The sequence below is a fragment of the Labrus bergylta genome, chromosome 4 (assembly GCF_963930695.1).
Source record: "Labrus bergylta chromosome 4, fLabBer1.1, whole genome shotgun sequence".
In the NCBI taxonomy this organism is placed as follows: domain Eukaryota; kingdom Metazoa; phylum Chordata; class Actinopteri; order Labriformes; family Labridae; genus Labrus; species Labrus bergylta.
The window spans coordinates 9,285,768-9,303,917 of NC_089198.1; the positions used below are offsets into that span (position 1 = coordinate 9,285,768).

The 18,150-nt window shown below is 41.3% G+C and overlaps 1 protein-coding gene across 1 annotated transcript in view; it reads right to left on the reverse strand.

Annotated features, from left to right (window-relative positions):
• Positions 1 to 5,041: 5,041 nt before the first annotated feature.
• The window catches only part of LOC109989878 (contactin-associated protein-like 4), a 113,076-nt gene continuing 99,967 nt past the window's right edge, over positions 5,042 to 18,150 (reverse strand). The window contains exons 21-24 of the mRNA XM_065953644.1: positions 16,036 to 16,123; positions 10,979 to 11,197; positions 10,672 to 10,743; positions 5,042 to 9,773 (exon numbers count right to left, since the gene is read on the reverse strand). Of these exons, the coding sequence (XP_065809716.1) occupies positions 9,577 to 9,773; positions 10,672 to 10,743; positions 10,979 to 11,197; positions 16,036 to 16,123 (576 nt within the window). The 3' untranslated portion in view covers positions 5,042 to 9,576. The remainder of the gene's footprint in view (positions 9,774 to 10,671; positions 10,744 to 10,978; positions 11,198 to 16,035; positions 16,124 to 18,150) is intronic.

Here is an 18,150-nt window from a genome sequence, read left to right on the forward strand (position 1 = left end):
AATTACTCATCTGTTTGAATTCAAGCTCCACGGTGAGAAATGTCTCCACAGCCACAGCTCGGATTATAAACTGTAGGTGGGCTAGATAATTACCAGCAGATCTTTTCCCCCCAGTCGTGACAAAATTGAGGCGCTTTGAGTCAAAACAGAGAGAAACTCCACCATTACTCTACGGCTGTGTAATGAGGTCCTCTAATGTCTTCACTTCTCCCGAGACTAAAGGAAACACGAGGTTTCCATGAACTACATTCAGCTCTGAAAACTCCTCACTGTGAGCTTTTTGTCACTTCACTCCGTTCCACTGATAACCAGAACTGGGAGTAGATAGAGGGATACCAACGCTGTGACGGAGCGGTATCCAACAAAGGTCAAGTAAAACTTCAAAATCTCCGAAGAGGTATGAAAGGAATCGATAACACATGCAAAGATCCAGAGAGGAGGAAACAATGTCAGGAAGTGCAAATGATCAGCTTTTAGTCTGACTGGACAAACAGGTGCTCAGAGGCAAAGCTCAACATCGACAGCTGTTCTTGAGAGATCTCATCTGCATCCAAACCATCCTAAATATTGCCATCGTCATTATCAAATAAAAACAACATCATTACCAATATCATTAAGTGAGTGCGATATCATTAAAGAGCTGGGTCTTTAGCTTTTTCTTAAAGGTACAAAGGGAGTCTGCAGTTCGAATGGAGTTTGGTAGTTCGTTCCACCACCGGGGGGCGACAGAGGAGAAGAGTCTAATTAGAGACTTAAGGCCTTGTTGTGAAGGTTGGATCAGACGTTTCATTGGCCGAGCGTTGTGGGTGTGAGGGAGTGTAGACCTGGACGAAAGGTCACTGTTTTGTAAGAAGCAGAGTTGTAAAAAAATTTTGTGAGCAGTGGACGTGTAAGTGCATGTGGGAAGACCTGCCAGGAGGGAGAGAAGATTCAGAAGTTTCCAACCAGCTCACACCGGTAACGTCATCAAGTTGACACAGCATTAGAAACTGATAGCCATCTTCAATATTCCTGATAGAAAATTCAATGGTCGCCTTTAATTGCTAAACTAGAGCTTAGCATAAAGACAACAAACAGCTAACAGCGGAGTACCAGTAAATCTCCTGGATCATCAAATCTTTATATACAGACTTAATGTTTTGCCACCATTTAATATCTCATCTTTCTGTCCAAGAAGTCATGCTTCATTTTGTGGACAAGGACTCCTGGACTTCTATCTTATCAACCATATGTCAACAATGTCATCAATTTCCCCTCAGAATTACACACCCATCCAACAGCCATTACTGCTTACTGCTAAAGTTGCACAAGAAAGAGAAATAAGTTTGTCTTTTGAGTTGTACCTCTTCAGATCTTAAGATTTTATGCCTTCGCCGTTTAAATGAAAGAACTAGAAATTTGCTAACACGCTTGTTTATATTTGGTCCCTAAAAAAATCCGCCAGCCGAGTTTCTTGCCACTTAAAGTGAAGACGAGCTCCAGCTGTGACACAGTTTGTCACATAACTTTGTTGGAGGGGATTATGAACACAACTTTTCACTTTTGGAAACAAGAAGTACCTGAATCCAATCCCCCACTCCCCATCCTAATTCACAGCAGGGCTTTCAGGAGTTATTTCCAAGTACAGGCTTTTCTTTCTCTAAGTGGACGAGTCAGTTTGTCTACCCAGAGGTGATTATTCAGCCCACCTACACTGTGAAGAACCCTCGAGTGTGATTTGATTAAATCAGTCAGACACTCAGCACAGAGACTTTAAAGAGGAGGCAGACAGACAAGGAATTATATTAGACATTTCAGCCCTGACTGTGATATAGAGGAGGATCATTTTCTACAGTAATACCACGGCAACAGGGACAATAAAGTGGGCTATAAGATGTACTGAAGGCACAGCAGACTCTGCACTCAGACTAAGTTTACTGTGTGTGGAAATATACATATATTTCCATTTTCATTTAGTTCCACCAAGACCTGTTGCAATAAAAACATTACAATTTGGGATTTATTTACTCAGTACAGAGGTAAAAAAAACAGCTTTTGATCCTAATCTTTCAGTATTTTTCTGCATATCCCATGAAATATGATTAAATGACAAGCTTTAGATGTATTGGAAGAATTGAAACTGCCCTGGAGGGTTTATCTATTTAACAATTCAAAGAGATGACTCTCCTCGTCTCAGACAATACGTTGATAAAGGATTTCTCCACATTTCACACACAGTATATAAATAAAACCTGGGTAACTTACGGGCACAGGAAGGCGAGTGATGAGTATCAGTCAGTCTTTCATCATCTGTGGGAAGCCGCCGATGAGAGGCTTGACTTTCTCCTGCAAGGTAAACAACACTATCATCTGCATAATGTGATAGAGAGCTGCTAGCCACGAGGAGAAAGAAGAAAGAGATAAGCAGAGAAGGGGAGATTGGAGGGGGATAAGAGGAGTCAGATTGGTGAGAGGAAAAAAAACACAACCAGGGAGGAGGAAGAGATTTGGTCATTTGTGATTGAGAAGAGTAGATAAACAGGTGAAGGCTTGATTGATTTCATTGATGAAAAACATGATTTTATCAACGTGTGCAATAATGAAACTGTCAAACAGCTGTATGTGTGCTAGCTATGAGCTGCTTCAAATGATTATAATTATGTTGCACATCTCTCTGTCTAATCTCTCCTGCTGTCAAATCTCTGTCATTGATGAACACGGCTCACTTTCAAAAGAAAATACACACAATTAACTTAAAAAGACGCTCAAATCTTGATAAAGAAAAAGTATTCTCTGGAAAGAATACTGGAAGTTTCAACACTGCTGACATTTGTGTCTAAGTGACCAATATTGAAATTACTATTTCATTTGATTTAAAGCAAAACAGATTAGTAAATATTAATTAATCAATTCAAAGCTTCTGTTTATTATATTATATATTATTTTATTTGTAACATTTAAGGGTTGACCGAGGGATTTTTGAAACAGCCTCCAAATATTCAAGTAGATATACTGTACATTCAAACCAAATCTGCTTGCACCATGTAACTCATGTTCAAACAACTTTGTTTAAACACAACACATGTTGAAATCCAAATGAAAGACAGTTTGTGACCTTCAGAGTACCCCGTGCACAGCCAACCTAAGTTCTCAGGTGCCAGTCGGTTGCAGGAACAAACAATGACAAAATAATTAAATAAACAGTGACACACTGAAAATTGCTTGACTGTCACTTTATACAAGAGTGAACAACTTGTTTCGCCTGTAGCTGTCTCATCTGGGCGAACTGAAGAAGCTACAGACAAAACGTGTTGTTCACTCACAATAAAGTAATTATCAGCATGCCACGGTTTAAATATTTAAAGGTACAATATGTAAATTCCACAGCCAGGGGGCTCTTAATCAATACTACAATAACAAAAGATGACATCGAGGCCAGTGGGGAATCATGGGAGTTCTCTTGCTACCCACCCTGAAGATAAGGCTTTGTTTGGTATAAAACACTTCAAAGAAATAAGAGCAGAATAGACTTTAGGCTCCATATCTGAATAGAGGACAGTCATATGAACTGCTGCACTCAGTTGTGACACTGAAGAGGAAGCGCGAGGGACAGTGGAGGGAGGGATGGCCAGAGAAAAGCTTTGTTTTGGTTTTATAGAGACTGGTGATGAAGTGTGACATCTACTAGACATTTTCTCTGATAGTCCCACATTATACCTTTAAAGGGATTTTGCCTCAGACAAAAGCTAGCACATAGGGTATAGTTTAATATTTAAATACTCCTATTAAGTACAATTATCTCTAAACTGAGGTGCAGTATATTCAACTTCACTCTTTTTTGTGTTCCAGCAGTCATTTATAATTTGGCTTTCACATTTTTATGCAAATTAAAATCATGCAAATCATGCACATACCTGCACAGCTTAAACAGCTCCTCATTTGCACCATTTGTACATTTTGTGATAATTATATATTCTATTTTTCTATTTTTAATTGCTTTTTCATTTTTATCTGTGCTGCACACTGGCACAGTGGTTAGCGCTGTCACAGCAGGAAGGTTCCTAGTTCAAATCCCTGTTGAAATCCCCCTGCTGTGTGCATTTTGCCTGTTCTCCCCATGCATGCGTGGGTTAACTGGTGACTCTAAATTGCCCGTGTAGGTGTGAATGTGAGTGTAGCTGGTTGTCGGTCTCTATATGTCGGCTTTGTGATCAACTGGCGACCAGCAGGGTGTACCCCGCCTCTCGGCCAATGACAACAGGGATCGGCTCCAGCCCCCTGCGACCCTGAATGGGAAAACCTAGATTGATGCATAGAGAAGATTTCTTGTGGACTAATAAAGCTGTGTCCCTGTTGCATTAAACACATTAACTGTACTGCTCAAGGACGAGACTGAATCTTTTTATCACAAATAAATTAACGTCGCCGGCGGATGAGTTGTTCCTCATGATGTTGGGAGTTTTCCTCTTTGATATCACTGATGCTGCTGCCAGTTTACCGCTTCACATCTTGTCTCCAATCATAACTAATAATATGAGATTTAAATGAGTCAAACAGGACTCAGTGATCTGAGGCCTCTGAATCATCTGGAGTGTTTAAACGAGCACAGAGGCTAAGTGGCTCTTCACACAGAATCACTTTGATACCCTCCTGGGTGCTGCACAGCTTTTACACATTTCCCCCCCTTCATCTCGGGTCTGCAGGATGTTAACAGCCATCAGAGATGTCAGAGCTGATGGATGTGTATCCTCCCACACTGCGATCTGAAGAACAAATATAAAAGATGTAAATGTATGCAAATTGTTGTTGAGGGAGAAGTCATTGCCATGTGTCAGCTTCATTTCACCAAGAAACAAAAGAGCTCAGTGTGGGCTTCAGTTCTCTGAAAAGAATCTGACTTTAACAAATGCAAATCATCTTTAATTTTGTTTGAGAGACTCTCCAGCTTCCTTTAGAGTCCCTCAGACATATGGATGTAGGAACAAATCGGTTCAATAACAGTGTCTCCTGTCGACATTTGTTCATCGATGAATCATCTGTAAGGCGGAAGAGACCCTCCGGCTACAATGGAAAACACCATCTTTATTTTCATCACACAGGATTCACTTGAAAACCAATCAACCAGAATATGAGCATATGTATATTTCTATGGCATGTCACTCACACTTACATCATCCACAGATAGTAACTACAACATCCAAACTGAACAAACTTAAAACAGAGTGAAACCCGAGCATTTTCAGAAGGAAAGTTCACCACCACAAAAAACTTTATCACCTGTTCTGTTTCCTACTATTGACAATTCTTATAAAGTGACCAGTTCCACCATACATTCAGTATCTCCCCTAACCTCTCTGTCCTGCCACAGATCAAAACATTAGGTCACAATTTTCACTTTTTCACTTTTTCCCCATCATTTTGTTCAACAGCTGAGCACTGATAATTTGAGCAATCAGGAGTAAATGATGCTTTTGTTCTGGGCTTTAAGGTGGTATAACGTCATCGACTGTCATATAACAAATATAACACATAGAAATGGTTCAGAAATGGTTACTTGCCCTTCCTGCACAAAAAATGTTTGGAAAAAGCTGCTGAATTGTCCTCATGGAGGCTCCTGGAGTAGTGGAGAAAGAAGAAGTGCCCTCTTAGGTTCCTATCAGTGGATAACATTTTATGTACAGTTGATGACTATTGAATGTCTTCTGCCTGTACCAGTCAAACTGCCAGAGTAACCCAATGTGTTGATGGGTTTGGCCATGATGTACCATTGTATAAACATCATGGTGGAATATCCTTTCACTGTACGAGGGAATTGTTTACGACCAACACATTGTGAAGCTCCACCTGAGTGCTCACAGTCTGCTTTTCAAATCAGGATGGAAGTTGAAGTTTTTGTTTTGCCATCGAGCTGAGAGATGGTTGCTACAATGCTAACAGAGCAGAAATGTGCTGCCCTGTGGGATCTGTGCCACACTGTGTGCTGAAACCTCCAAAAACAGAGGCACTGGTCTCTCATCAGGATGCTTTCAGACGCTGCCTGCCAGTTTCTACAGGCCCAATCAGTGAAAAAAAAAATGGAATCAGTTTGTGCCTCTGCTTTCTCTGTGTCAGAGTATGCAGTCCTATGTCCAAAATTTCAATCATGCCTGAATTTCATCCGACTGGACGGGAGCAGCTGATCGGGCTGTGATCATCCCTTGTGCACTCCCGAACACAAATGATGCAAGATGGTGCTGAAATTTCAGCTGCTCTGAAATCAGGACAGAAATGGCCTCAATCTGCACAGTGTATGACCAACCTTAGATAGCCATGGCCAAGAAAACTACCTGTACTTTTTCTTTCTGTTTACTGCGGCATTACAGCCATTTGGAAAAAATGGACTGTACCACCAACTAAGAGAAAATTACACTTTGCATTGACCATTTATTCATTCAATGGAAATGCTTCTATATTTTTTGTGCATCGTTTCAAATGCTCACAATGAACTTGACAGCTCAATGAAATGCAGCTTTTTCTTCACTGCCTAAAATCTTCCTCCTCAGTGGACACTGACTAACAAAAATCCAATGTTTTTTCTCCCCTGAATCGAGGTTGTTATTTTATTTCACTGTATTCTTATTCAGTGTCCTCCAGCTGCACTCAGTCTGCAGAACCATCAGCCAGTCAAGGTTACCTGTTGAGAGCCTCTCGTCGATTACAGCGCTGCACTGCTGCAGGACCAAGGGCACTTCTACTTCTTCACCAAAAAAATAAACTTCTCTGAAATAAAAAAAAACAACATGCTGTCTCCGCTGTTGTGATGTCGGGGAGAAAAGGAAACAGAAGAATGAATAATGCACTTTGAAGTTTTTGCAACTTTTGTCATTAAAATCCCTGCCGTGCTCTGACATCTCAGAGAGAAACGATGGGTGTTTGTTAGACAAACAGCTGCCTCTCTGTTCTCTCTCCGTCAGCAATCAGCAGCTCTCTCTTGACACGTGAGGAGAGTTAACACATGACAGATTCTGCTACATTCTCGGTTTAGATTACATCCATGTCTGTCTGACACTTTCTTTGGATTATCTTCTATCTCCTTCTGATCATTTCTTTGCTTTTTAGCCAGTCACAATGCACCTGTCAGACTGCAGGAGATTAGCATTTTACAAAAAATCACATTAACTGTCTCTGTGAGCGAGGTGACAGACAGCCTCACTGTTATGGAGTCCGTGCTGCTGTCAGCATTAAAAGCTTTACTCTACAGAGACATTTAGAGAGCAGAGAGAGAGGAAGCTCACAGCAGGAAGGAGAAAACTTTTACTCGTGACTGAATAACCTGTGCGAGCCTTTCATGACTATCTTCTTGAAAAGCTTGCTATAGGAACCTAGAAACGTTTTGATCACTGCTTTTCCATGAGATGTTGGAGACCAGGAAGAGAAAAGAGAGACCGAAGTAAAGAATTGAATAGAGCTGAAAAAAAAAACCCAAAGTGGAATATAATACCTTTAACAGTGGCTGCCAGACTGCCGTGTCCCATCACTCTAACTGTGCACATTTGCAGCGTGCTCATCAGGATGCACAGAGTTGACTTCTGAATATCCACTTGTTAGCTGTAAAGAAATTCGGAGTGCAAAATGTGTGTGCAGGAGAATCACTCTGGGAAATGTTTAAATAATGAGCAGACTCGAGTTAGACTATCGTAGCACAATGTCCTGGATTTTAGTGAATGCAGGGAGCATGGCCTGAGAAACAGACAAATCTGCAAGCTTATGTTTTATTTCTTCTTACAGATGTGTTTGTTTACTTCACATATTCAGACAGATGTTCAGGTTAAGTGATCAAATCTAATCTTCCCCATATTAGATCCCCATATTTGATAACTAATCTGTTTGGATTTCATAATGGATAAGAATTATTCATGATAGGATTGATCTGATTGACAGGTGGGCGCGATGTAGCGGTATGTCAAGAGGCTTAAAACCCGCCTCAGCGAAAGCTCTCAGCCTGTCCTTAGCTTGACTGAAAGTTAGGTTGAGACGGCATTTCCAGCATGACGACAGCCATTGATGGGACTCCCTAACTACATCTGGGTCTGTATTTGGAGATTTTCCATTTGTGACATCACAAAGGGCAGTAGCCCCTCCCCCAGGTGGGTGACACTCCCACAGCTAGGTGTTTGTTCTGTCCTCTGAGTCTGCCTTCTCACCGTAAACAATAGGACATGGAGCAAGAAAGCTTTTCCAGCCCTTCCAGAGAGGGGAAGTGCTCAGACACAGCTCATTTGCATTTAAAGGTACAGACACAGAAACAGCTCATTTACATATTTAAATGTACAGACACAGAAACAGCCTGTTCTGAGCAGGGCTGAAATAGAGGGGTTTATAGACATGATCAAATACAGGATCATAGTGGATTTAGAGCAAGAAACTTCACTCACATGTTTTGAGGAGCTCTGAGACTTATTTAAACTTGTGGAAAAGAAGGAGAATATGTGACCTTTAAAACTTTACATAAAGTTAATCAATAGTGTTTTAATTGACCATTTCTGGTGTGTTCTTGATCTTTGCTTGAGCTTTGGCTGCACAGTCTGAGGCACATTTCTCCTTCTGGTTAAAACAAATAAACTAAACTAAAAAGTAGGATCTCTACATGTCATGTCATCTGAATGATTTGTGTCACTTGGCACAAAGTTGCTGGATTGTCTTTGTACATCACATAAGATCACCTCTTGAGTTAGAGTTGGTTCATGAACAAAATCTTTGAATTTAACTGGATGTTTGATTTAGCTACCTAGCCTATCAGCTCAACCCTAGCCTGAGCCACACACTACATGACATGTTCTGCTGCTCTGGTTTGTTGCTTCATCTTTGGGCCTTTCATGATAACGCCTCTTTGAATATCAGATCTGAAATGAGAGTGTCCACACTGATTCATTTTTGCCAATTAGTGTGGGGGCGCCAGGCTGCAGGAACTCACACAGGTTCCCCTTAATGGGCTTTCAAAGATCAACAGCCTCTTAATCATGCATACAGTCACTCTCTAAAAGAAGGCACCACACATAAACAAACCACCAACACTTATAATTATGGAAGTACTCTTCTTGAGGGCTTGATCGCGGGTCAAACATTTCCACTTCCAGTAGAGCCTTTCAGTTTACTCATAAAAAAAAGTGCATCAGACAAATACTGTAAGTCCAGCCACGAATCCAAACACACAAAACATTCAGTGAAATATAGAAATAAACGAGTTTGAACACTCTTAATGAAACCATGAAAACAAGATGTCCTTAAGAGTGACAGAGTGACATTAATTAGAGATCGCTGAAGACACAACATTTACACTTTTGAATATTTACAGATTTTAAAACAAGCATATCAACACCTTTTTTTTCTCAGTATAAACATTATAAACAGATAAATACATTGTTCTTGTTTTTTGCTTTCTTATTATATTCTGTGGAGCCGCAACCTTCAACAAAGTCTCTGATTGGCTCTGAGTGCTGCTCAAAGTCCTGAGGCGATGCAGGACACGACCCGTCTGACACCTCTGCTTTTGAAACACACCACTTCATCATCATCATCATCATCATCATCATCATCTTCAGGTCGTCTGTCCTCCAGTTAAATGAAATACTCCTTTGGGTTTTCACAGGAGACGTTCTGTGAGTCAGTCTGGTTGTTGAAGGAGAAGTCCTGACTGTCCTCCTGTTTGACTCCCTTCACTTCCTGGTTTCGGTACGTCTCTTTCCTCCTGTAGAACAACCTGGCGATTATGGCCAGACCGCTCACGATCACAAAGATCACCACCGCTATGACACCTGTGAGGACGAGGAAAATGAATTCCCACATATCAAAACCTTGGTAAAATCAAATACATGAGTGTTTTTTACCAACATTTTTTAGAGCAAGTAGCTTTGAAGCATGTTAAGACGAGCTCAGCATCTTTTTACTCGTGCAACTCTGAACTGTTCTGACGTTGTTTTGTTTATCCCGCAGTACACACAGTTAAAAAACACACCAGGACTGAGACACCAACAGAGCGATCAAATGTGGCAAACATCGTGTAAAGTCTTTGTGTCCTGGAAAGCTCTGCAGCGTGCTGACTGACAGGCTGACTCTCTGTAAAGAACATTTCTGACGGTGGAGCTTTGTGGAACTGATGTGAAGGATTTCTGCTCGTCTCTGTCTCTCCTGGGTTTCGTGCCCGTCAGTTTGTTCGTTCTACTAATCGATCCTCAGCACACAGTGGGCAGGATTTCACACATCGGCGACTCAGCTGGACTCTTGTGTTCGGCACGTTTCATCATTCAGAGAAGAGTTTCATCTACACTCAGTTCTGAAATACAGCGAAAATGTATCTTGCACTGTGGGACTTCAGTTTGCTTTTAAATAAAGTTTAGTCCATCAGAGAGTTATTTCAGTTCAGGTGTAATTAGTTATGCTGCCCTTTTAAACTTTAAATGACTCATCTGCATGCTTTTGGGATGCAGTTCATCTTCTTCTTCAATCAAATATCCGAGCAAAAGAGAGCTGAAGTTCAGCAAAGAAACATATCTGATGGAATTCCTTTACCGCCTTCCACTCTAATATCATTAATCAATGAAATATTAAATGAAATCTCCGCCACTGATAGCTCAAATAAATTCAATACAAACACAGAATAAAAGGATTAAAAAGGTTCAAGTACAGTGAGAAACTTGTGAATCGGTTCAGTACCTCCAATCAGAGCGGAGTCCGATCTCACGGCATTGACCAACGGTTCACCTGAACCCACTGAACCCGACTGATCTACAGCCGAGACAGAGCGAAGACATAATAAAAGGTAGGAAGGTGGAAGAAAAAAGAGAGGGAAATAAAGAGAGATGAGGTCATGAAAGAACAAAGAGCGCCAAGAATATGAAAGGGTTAAGAGAAGAGAAGTTGTTGAAGATGTTAAAATGAGAAATATCGTCAAAATCATCAAATATGTTTATCCCAAATGTTTGTCTATCTAAACAAAAAATGTCGGACTCCTTCCTCTTACCTGACAGGTGGTGTGTGTTCTCAGCGGCGTAGGGATTGGCTGAAGCCGAGGAGCCACAGTTAGACTGCACTAAAGGTCCGGTGACGGTGACGGGGCTGGTGATTGGGTGGAGCAGAGCGGATTTCAGAGGGCTGATGAAGTTAAAGCGGACCACCGACAGACAGCCGGTGAAACCGAGAGACGCCACCCCGGCCAGGTCTGGATCCAAATCATCAGAGTCTGGAGGCAGAAGAACTTTTTCTTTAAATCCATTATTTCAATCGACTTTTTTTCTTACCTTGAAACGCGTCTAAAAATCTGATGCAACTAGGTCCTGACATTATTTCTAATCTTTAACAAAAATCACATCTAACCATCTAAAAAAATAATGATAATGAATTTGTAGGTATGTTTCAGCATGTATTATCGAGTCTATACAAAGGAAACTGGATCTTTCCATAATTTTCTAGAATCACTGTATCTCTGTATCTTTTTAGAACAAAAGTTCCAGGTTTTTTTTTTTTTTGGGGGGGGGGGCTTGATGCCTTCAATGGGAAAGCTGAAGAGTGATTGGAGATGTTGGGAGGAGAGAGAGGGACGACATGCAGCAAAGGGCCGAGGTCAAATTCGATATTATGACGACGACTACAACCTCAACACATGGGAAGGTAGAGAAGGCAGCTACTGTAAAAGCATCTAACTAAATCACAATTTATATCTAATTTGTTAAATCACAAAAACCTATGGACCAAAAAAAAAGCTAAATTGTGAGAGAGCCAATAGTTGCTTTATGATTAAGTTCACTTCACTATAGTTTAATAAACCAGAGACTGTTATTTTATTACAAAAGCAGATTCATCTGCTGGATTATTTTGCTTTGACTTCCACTGACAGGTAACACGTGTAGATCCATGATACACTGCTGCTCTGCTGTTGTTTCCCATCATGATGAGGGCACAGAAAACTAATCAGGGCACCTACACGCAATGATAAATATATATAATGAAGAACAATAAACGGAGACTCTTCCTGTTAAAGGCAGATGTTACACTGAGATTGTGAAATGAAAAACTTTCTCAGCATGGCAGTTTTTGTAATTCTTTAGAAAGACCTCAGAAATAAAAGAAGTCGTTCATCTGTACAGGTAATTGAACTTTTAACCTTTTGCTAAGAATCTTGAACCTCGCCTGATAACTCACGACACACACCGACAGGTTCATTGACCCCACTTCACATTTCCTGGTTATCTGAGTGGAACAATAGCCACAGCATATCGACTTCAATGATTACCACACACACACACGCACGCACACACACACACACACACACACACTCATTACAGCAGACAAGCTGTCAGTGACTCAGCTTCCAGTCTGCATCCATCACTCCACCAGACAGATTTTCACTCTGGCCTCTATCCGCTCATTTTATCGACTGTAATGCCTTCATCGTTCCTCCTCCTCCTCCTCCTCACAGCAGAGTAAACAGCAGCTGTGAAAGGCGACATCAGCGCCGTAAACAGCTGCATCAGTGTCTGCTCTGATGACTGAGAGGTGACAGTGGTTTTAGCAGAACACATCTGCATGTTGATGAGAGCGGCAGGAAACATTACAGCGGCCTCTCAGCAGAAACACGCCTCACTCCATCACCTCTCTCTCTCTCTCTCTCTCTCTCTCTCTATCTGTGTGTTTCCTCCAGGTCCATTAGTTAGGCTGATGGATGATGGGGTTGGCAGGAAACGACAGAAAATCCACGTTCCTGCAGCTTTTCTGGTCCTGATCTGCCTCTCTGCCTCCTCTGGTTTGACAGACGGGAGCACCGGTCACATGCTGACATGACGGGGTTAAAACACACAGAGCTGACCTACACTGTACTGGATGATCGTTAGTAGCCTGGTTTAGTATTAACCAATCACACATCAGCAGGATTCAGTGTAAGCAGAAAACCAGTCTGTATGGAGAAAAAAATAGCAAGCAGTATGACATCCTGACTCAACATCAGGAACCTGATGACGATTTAATTATCTCTATAAACGGATATCTGCATGCAAGTGCTGTTGATCGAAAGTTTCAACATGAGCAGTAAATCAACTTGTTGCTGTCTTGTAAAAGCCAATCAGCGTTTAGAGTTCCCGATTTCCTGGAATGCATCACAAACCATCGATCCGACCGCCATTCAACAAACCAACATTTTAAAAATTGTTTCCTTCTCCTCTTGAGGGCGGAGCCAACAAAGCTTGACTTTTTACTTCTTTCAAAGCTGCAATAGTAGACTCATTGCATTAAATGGATTTGCTCCCGCCTACCTCTCAGAACTCCTGTCCCCATATAAACCGGTGAGAGATCTTAGGTCATCAGCACAAAACCTTCTGTCACCGCCTAGATCCAGGACAAGGTGCAATGGGGATTGAGCTTTATTCTATTGCAGGACAAAAACTGTGGAACTCTTTGCCCCCAGACATCCGTCTCTCTCACACTATTGGTGTTTCTAAAACTCGCCTTAAAACATATTTTTACTCAATTGCTTTAAAATGTTCAGTAAAACATCAAGCACAAAAAACCCATAGATCTGTTATTCTTGTGTTACACTGCAATTAACTGTCACTTGTTCTCTTCTTTTTTTTATTGTTGTTGTTCTTGTCAGTTACTTTTTAATGCTTTGTTTCTGCAATGTTCAGCACTTTGGATCAACTATGTTGTGTTTGAAGTGCTATATAAATAAAGTTGATTTGATTGTTAGTGAATCAAAAGGAAAGGTTCATATCCCCGAAGTGAGCCAGAGTGAAGCCTCTGTGTTACTTAATATTTGAGTTTACTCATCACAGGGATGTAAAGTTCTGTAATGTCTGGATGGAGGAATTCCACTTTGCTCTCAAACTGAACAAAAAGCCTCATTACAAGATGCTAATGGGATTGTAAACATGCAAAGAAATGGAGGGCAAGAAAATCTTTGCTGGAGGCCGTTTATCACTCTGTTTACTACACCGGGATGCCCGACGAGTCAGCCATTGATCCCAGAGGCAAACTGCATACATTATAGTCTTCAGGCAATAAGAGATAAATTCAGGGATCGCTGTGATGTCATTTTTCATACAACACCGAACATGCACCATATCAATCGCAGGGCGCAGTGGTTAGTGTGCACGCCCCTAGTATGGAGGCCATGGTCCTTGAAGCGGGCGGCCCAGGTTCAAATCCCACCTGTGGTTCCTTTCCTGCATGTCATTTCCGACCATAGACTGTAAAAATAATAATATTTCTGACTCTATCCATTGTTCCTGTTGTTCGCTCATATCTATGTTGACCCCTAATTTGACCAATTTTCCCAACATGTGTATTGAATTGTTTTGCATTATAGGGAGATCTAGATAGAGGGTCTCTAATCATTACATATCTTATCATAATGTGATGTTATTAGTCATTAATAAATTGTTCTCTGTCACTTTGTTTTGTCATGATGTGGTGTAACGTACCCTTCCTTCTACTCATTTAATTTAATCTTTTTTTCTATCAGGATGGTATCAATGACGTTCTGAGGGTCGTTATTGTTTTAACAGGACGCGTGAATTATTTAAAGTTTGACTTCAAACAGCAGACTCAAGTTTCGACTTCACACAGCGAGTGTGTTTCCTTTCAAAGCGAGCGTACAGCTGCTGCGTGTCGGTCTTATCACGGCACTGTGGCTGCAGCCCGCGGCCTCTGAGCCCCTCGTGTTATTAACAGCTTATATCTGAGTCACTCTCTGATGGAGCCGCTCAAAGGAAACATGAATAAGTCATGACAGAGCCAATTAAAGTCTCACCCCGGCTCTGTTACAGGCCCCTGACCAGGACTACACACCGCAGCTCCATGACCATGTGGTTCAAACCCTCCCAGAGGGGGAGGTTTTCATTTTTTTACAGGCCTCAAATCTGCTCAGGTGCGATAGAGGAAAGAACATTTCTGGTTTAATCCAGGACTCATTAACTGGTGCTAAACATATCTGCACTCCGCGTGGCTTCTGCAGGCTGTCTAACATGATTCTCTCCTTTTCTCTCTCCTCGCTGTGATCGGAAGTGAAAGATGCTGCGACACGTTCACCTCACAACAAACTTCTTAATTATGCATTTAGCCCGTTTTGATTCATTCTGACAGCTAACCCGAAAAAAGCTCAGGTCCAGAATAACTCGAGTAAATATGCAGAAAGTCGGGGAAGACAGAAAGAAATACACCCCCCCCCACCACCCTTCTTTGTTTTTAATTGAAGTTTTTCATGACTATTAGAGCAGCTGAGAACTCCACAGGTTCTTCTTCTTGTCTTTTACATATGGTAAGTGTAAAAAGTCAGGTTACATAGAGAGTAGTGTAAGAATAGGAAATGGTTCACTTTTCAGTACAGCTCTCATTCAAACATGTAGATGTTGTTGGGAGACGCTGCCGCAATAATGACGACTTGTCAATGACCTCTTTTCCCCCTGATTCATCTTTATTATTAAGGCATCAACAGGAAAAAACAACTGTCGTTTTATTTTTCTTTACTATATTTTGAGGCTTTTTAATGCCATTATTGAGACAGGACAGTGGACAGAGTCGGAAATCAGAGAGAGAAAGAGAGAGAGAGTGGGGAACAGAGGTGGAAAAAAAATCGATTTATGTAAAGATTTGAGATTCTAAACTTCTGAGATTTTTGATTTGGGCTAATCAGTCACTCCCTGCACAGTGCTAATGCTAGCTCTTTAACTCAGTAGAATGACAAATGGATCAGCAACAAATTCAGCCAGTCTCACAGAGGACTTGAGTAACCACCAAACTAACCACCAGTCCACTGTTGCCCCACACACGTCTTTCTTTACAGTAACTTTGAAACTGAGTTCAGCTCCTGCAGCATCAACAACACTGCCTGAACTCTTCTGATCTAAACTTTAAAACCCCACTTTCCAAGCAAAGTGCACGCCAATATGCTTTTTCTTCCTTCAGATAACTCTAATAAAACGTCCATTTGGTAAAAACAGAAGAAGCTAAAACTCCTGTAAATCTGTGATTCAGATGAGTTTTAGTCTAAGTGCTCTTGCTTCTGCTTCTGACTGCCTCTTCACCTACCGAGCACTCTGCCCAACACCAGCGACTTGATGGCGTTGAATTCTCCGTCAGAAGTCAGGTTGAAGTCTTCTCTGGGGTTTTGGTCGATCTGAACGGAGAAAAAAGAAATTATTTCTTGAATTAATTCAGAGAAGTTTGTGTGTTAAGTGTAGCTTTTAAAACTACCTTTTGGTGACTCAGTAGCAGCTGGTGTTATAAATAAATAAAGATGAAGGAAAGAAGTTCAGACCGAGTTTAAGATTGGAAAGGTTCAACCGAAGGTAACATAAATGAGCTCCAAAAACATAGACTTTAAAGGATTAAAACACTCCCTTTTTCTTTTAAAGTGTGCCGTAAATAGTTGTTGGGATATTTGTCTCCGTCCTAAACTTTTACTCTTTGCCTAATGACTCAACATTCACCTCCGTCTTCAGTTAATCTGGAGGTTGCGTGTTGACCTTGTAGTCGATAATTATTCAGTCACGCACGCAGCCGACTCCTGGTTAGATAAAGTCACCTCCTAAATCATCTGGCAAGATGCAAGATTCAGCCGATCCCGATACGGTTAAGGTGCGTCATATATCATCTGCCGCTGTTTTAATGTGTAGTTTGTCCCGGCTGCTCTGCCGTAGCTGCGTCCAGGGGAGCAGCTGCTGGTGGCTGAACTCTGAGTGAAGTGCTGACTGGAGTTTTTTATTCCATACAGGAATATAAAAAACACTGTCCCATAATACCCACACACACAGAGGAGAAGGGACTGCCTGTGTGCAGCTTTATGTATGTGTGACATTGCATTTGCCCTTGAGATTTGTGTCTCATTAAGAAAACATGGAGAAAGAATCATGTTCAGGAGCCTTACACGTCTGTGGAGTGAAAACAGCACATCAGCAAAACGTCAAGTCTGTGAACGTGAAGCGGCACAATGCAGACTTTAAACACAAATGTATGGATGCACAGCTTACATTAAGCCCCCCACCCCCCACCACATAAAAAAAAAAAAACATCCAATAAATGGTTTAGAACACACTTAGACGAAGCTGTTAGCACCTGCGGTTCATATAAACGCAGGACGTTATAATCTGAGAGATGTCTGTATAAGAGTGTCATAATTATATTTAAATGTTTTGTTATGATTGTGTCCTGTGTCGGCCTCTGATTGGATTCAAGCTGGTGCAGCGTCCGTATTGGAGGAAATCTTAAGGATGCCCGTTTTTAAAAGAGAGAGGCGGAAGTGGAACGCGGCCCTCCTTCTCGCTCACCTCCAAAGAGAGAGACGTGTTTGGTTGTTAATTGAGATAATTATTGTTGTGTTGTGCAGTTCTCATTTTGTAGGTGAGAGTAGCCTTTTTTTTATTTTGATTCATATTTTCTTTCCTGGAAGGCAGTGTGGGTTTGACTTTGGTATTCTGTTTATTATTTTGTGGGCGCTCTCCCTGAAGTTTAGTTCACTGTGTTTATTGCTAAATAAATAGCACCATTGTGGACTGCAAATTCTTTGTTTGGTGTGATTAATCTTTGGGAGTGTGAGGAAGGAGAGGGTCACTTTTACACTACGGCTGGTTTCCCCCTCGGCTGGTCGTAACAAAGAGGTTTTACTTGCTGACAAATGTTTAACCATTAACACACAAATAGCTTTATTTCTGTGTACACCTGCAGCATGGTGAGTTGTAAACCTTGTGATTAATACTTGTTTGTATACCACTTAAATGAATACAAAAAAGAGAAACTTAACTATAAAAAGGGCCATTTTTAAGAGTGCCATCTTTGGTGGCCTCTTTGCCGCCGTCACTTTAAATCGATGAACACAGCGTCGTCCTATCCATCTCTCTCTGTATGTCCCCTCCCAACCCCAACACAGTTTCAGCAGATGTCTGTTCATCATGAGTGTGGTTCTGCTCATGGTTTCTGCCTCTTAAAATTATGTTTCTTCTTGCCACTGTAACTTCTCTAAGTGCTGTGTTCATGGTGGATTAAAGGTCACATATTGTGCAAAATACACTTTACCATGTTCCTCTAACACTCAAATGTGTCCCTAGCTTGTCTGCAAACCCTCCAATGATGAGAAAAAGTCCATCCTCTCCGTCTTTTCCCTGCTCCACTTTTCAGAAAATGTGTGCTCAAACAGGCCGTTTGGAG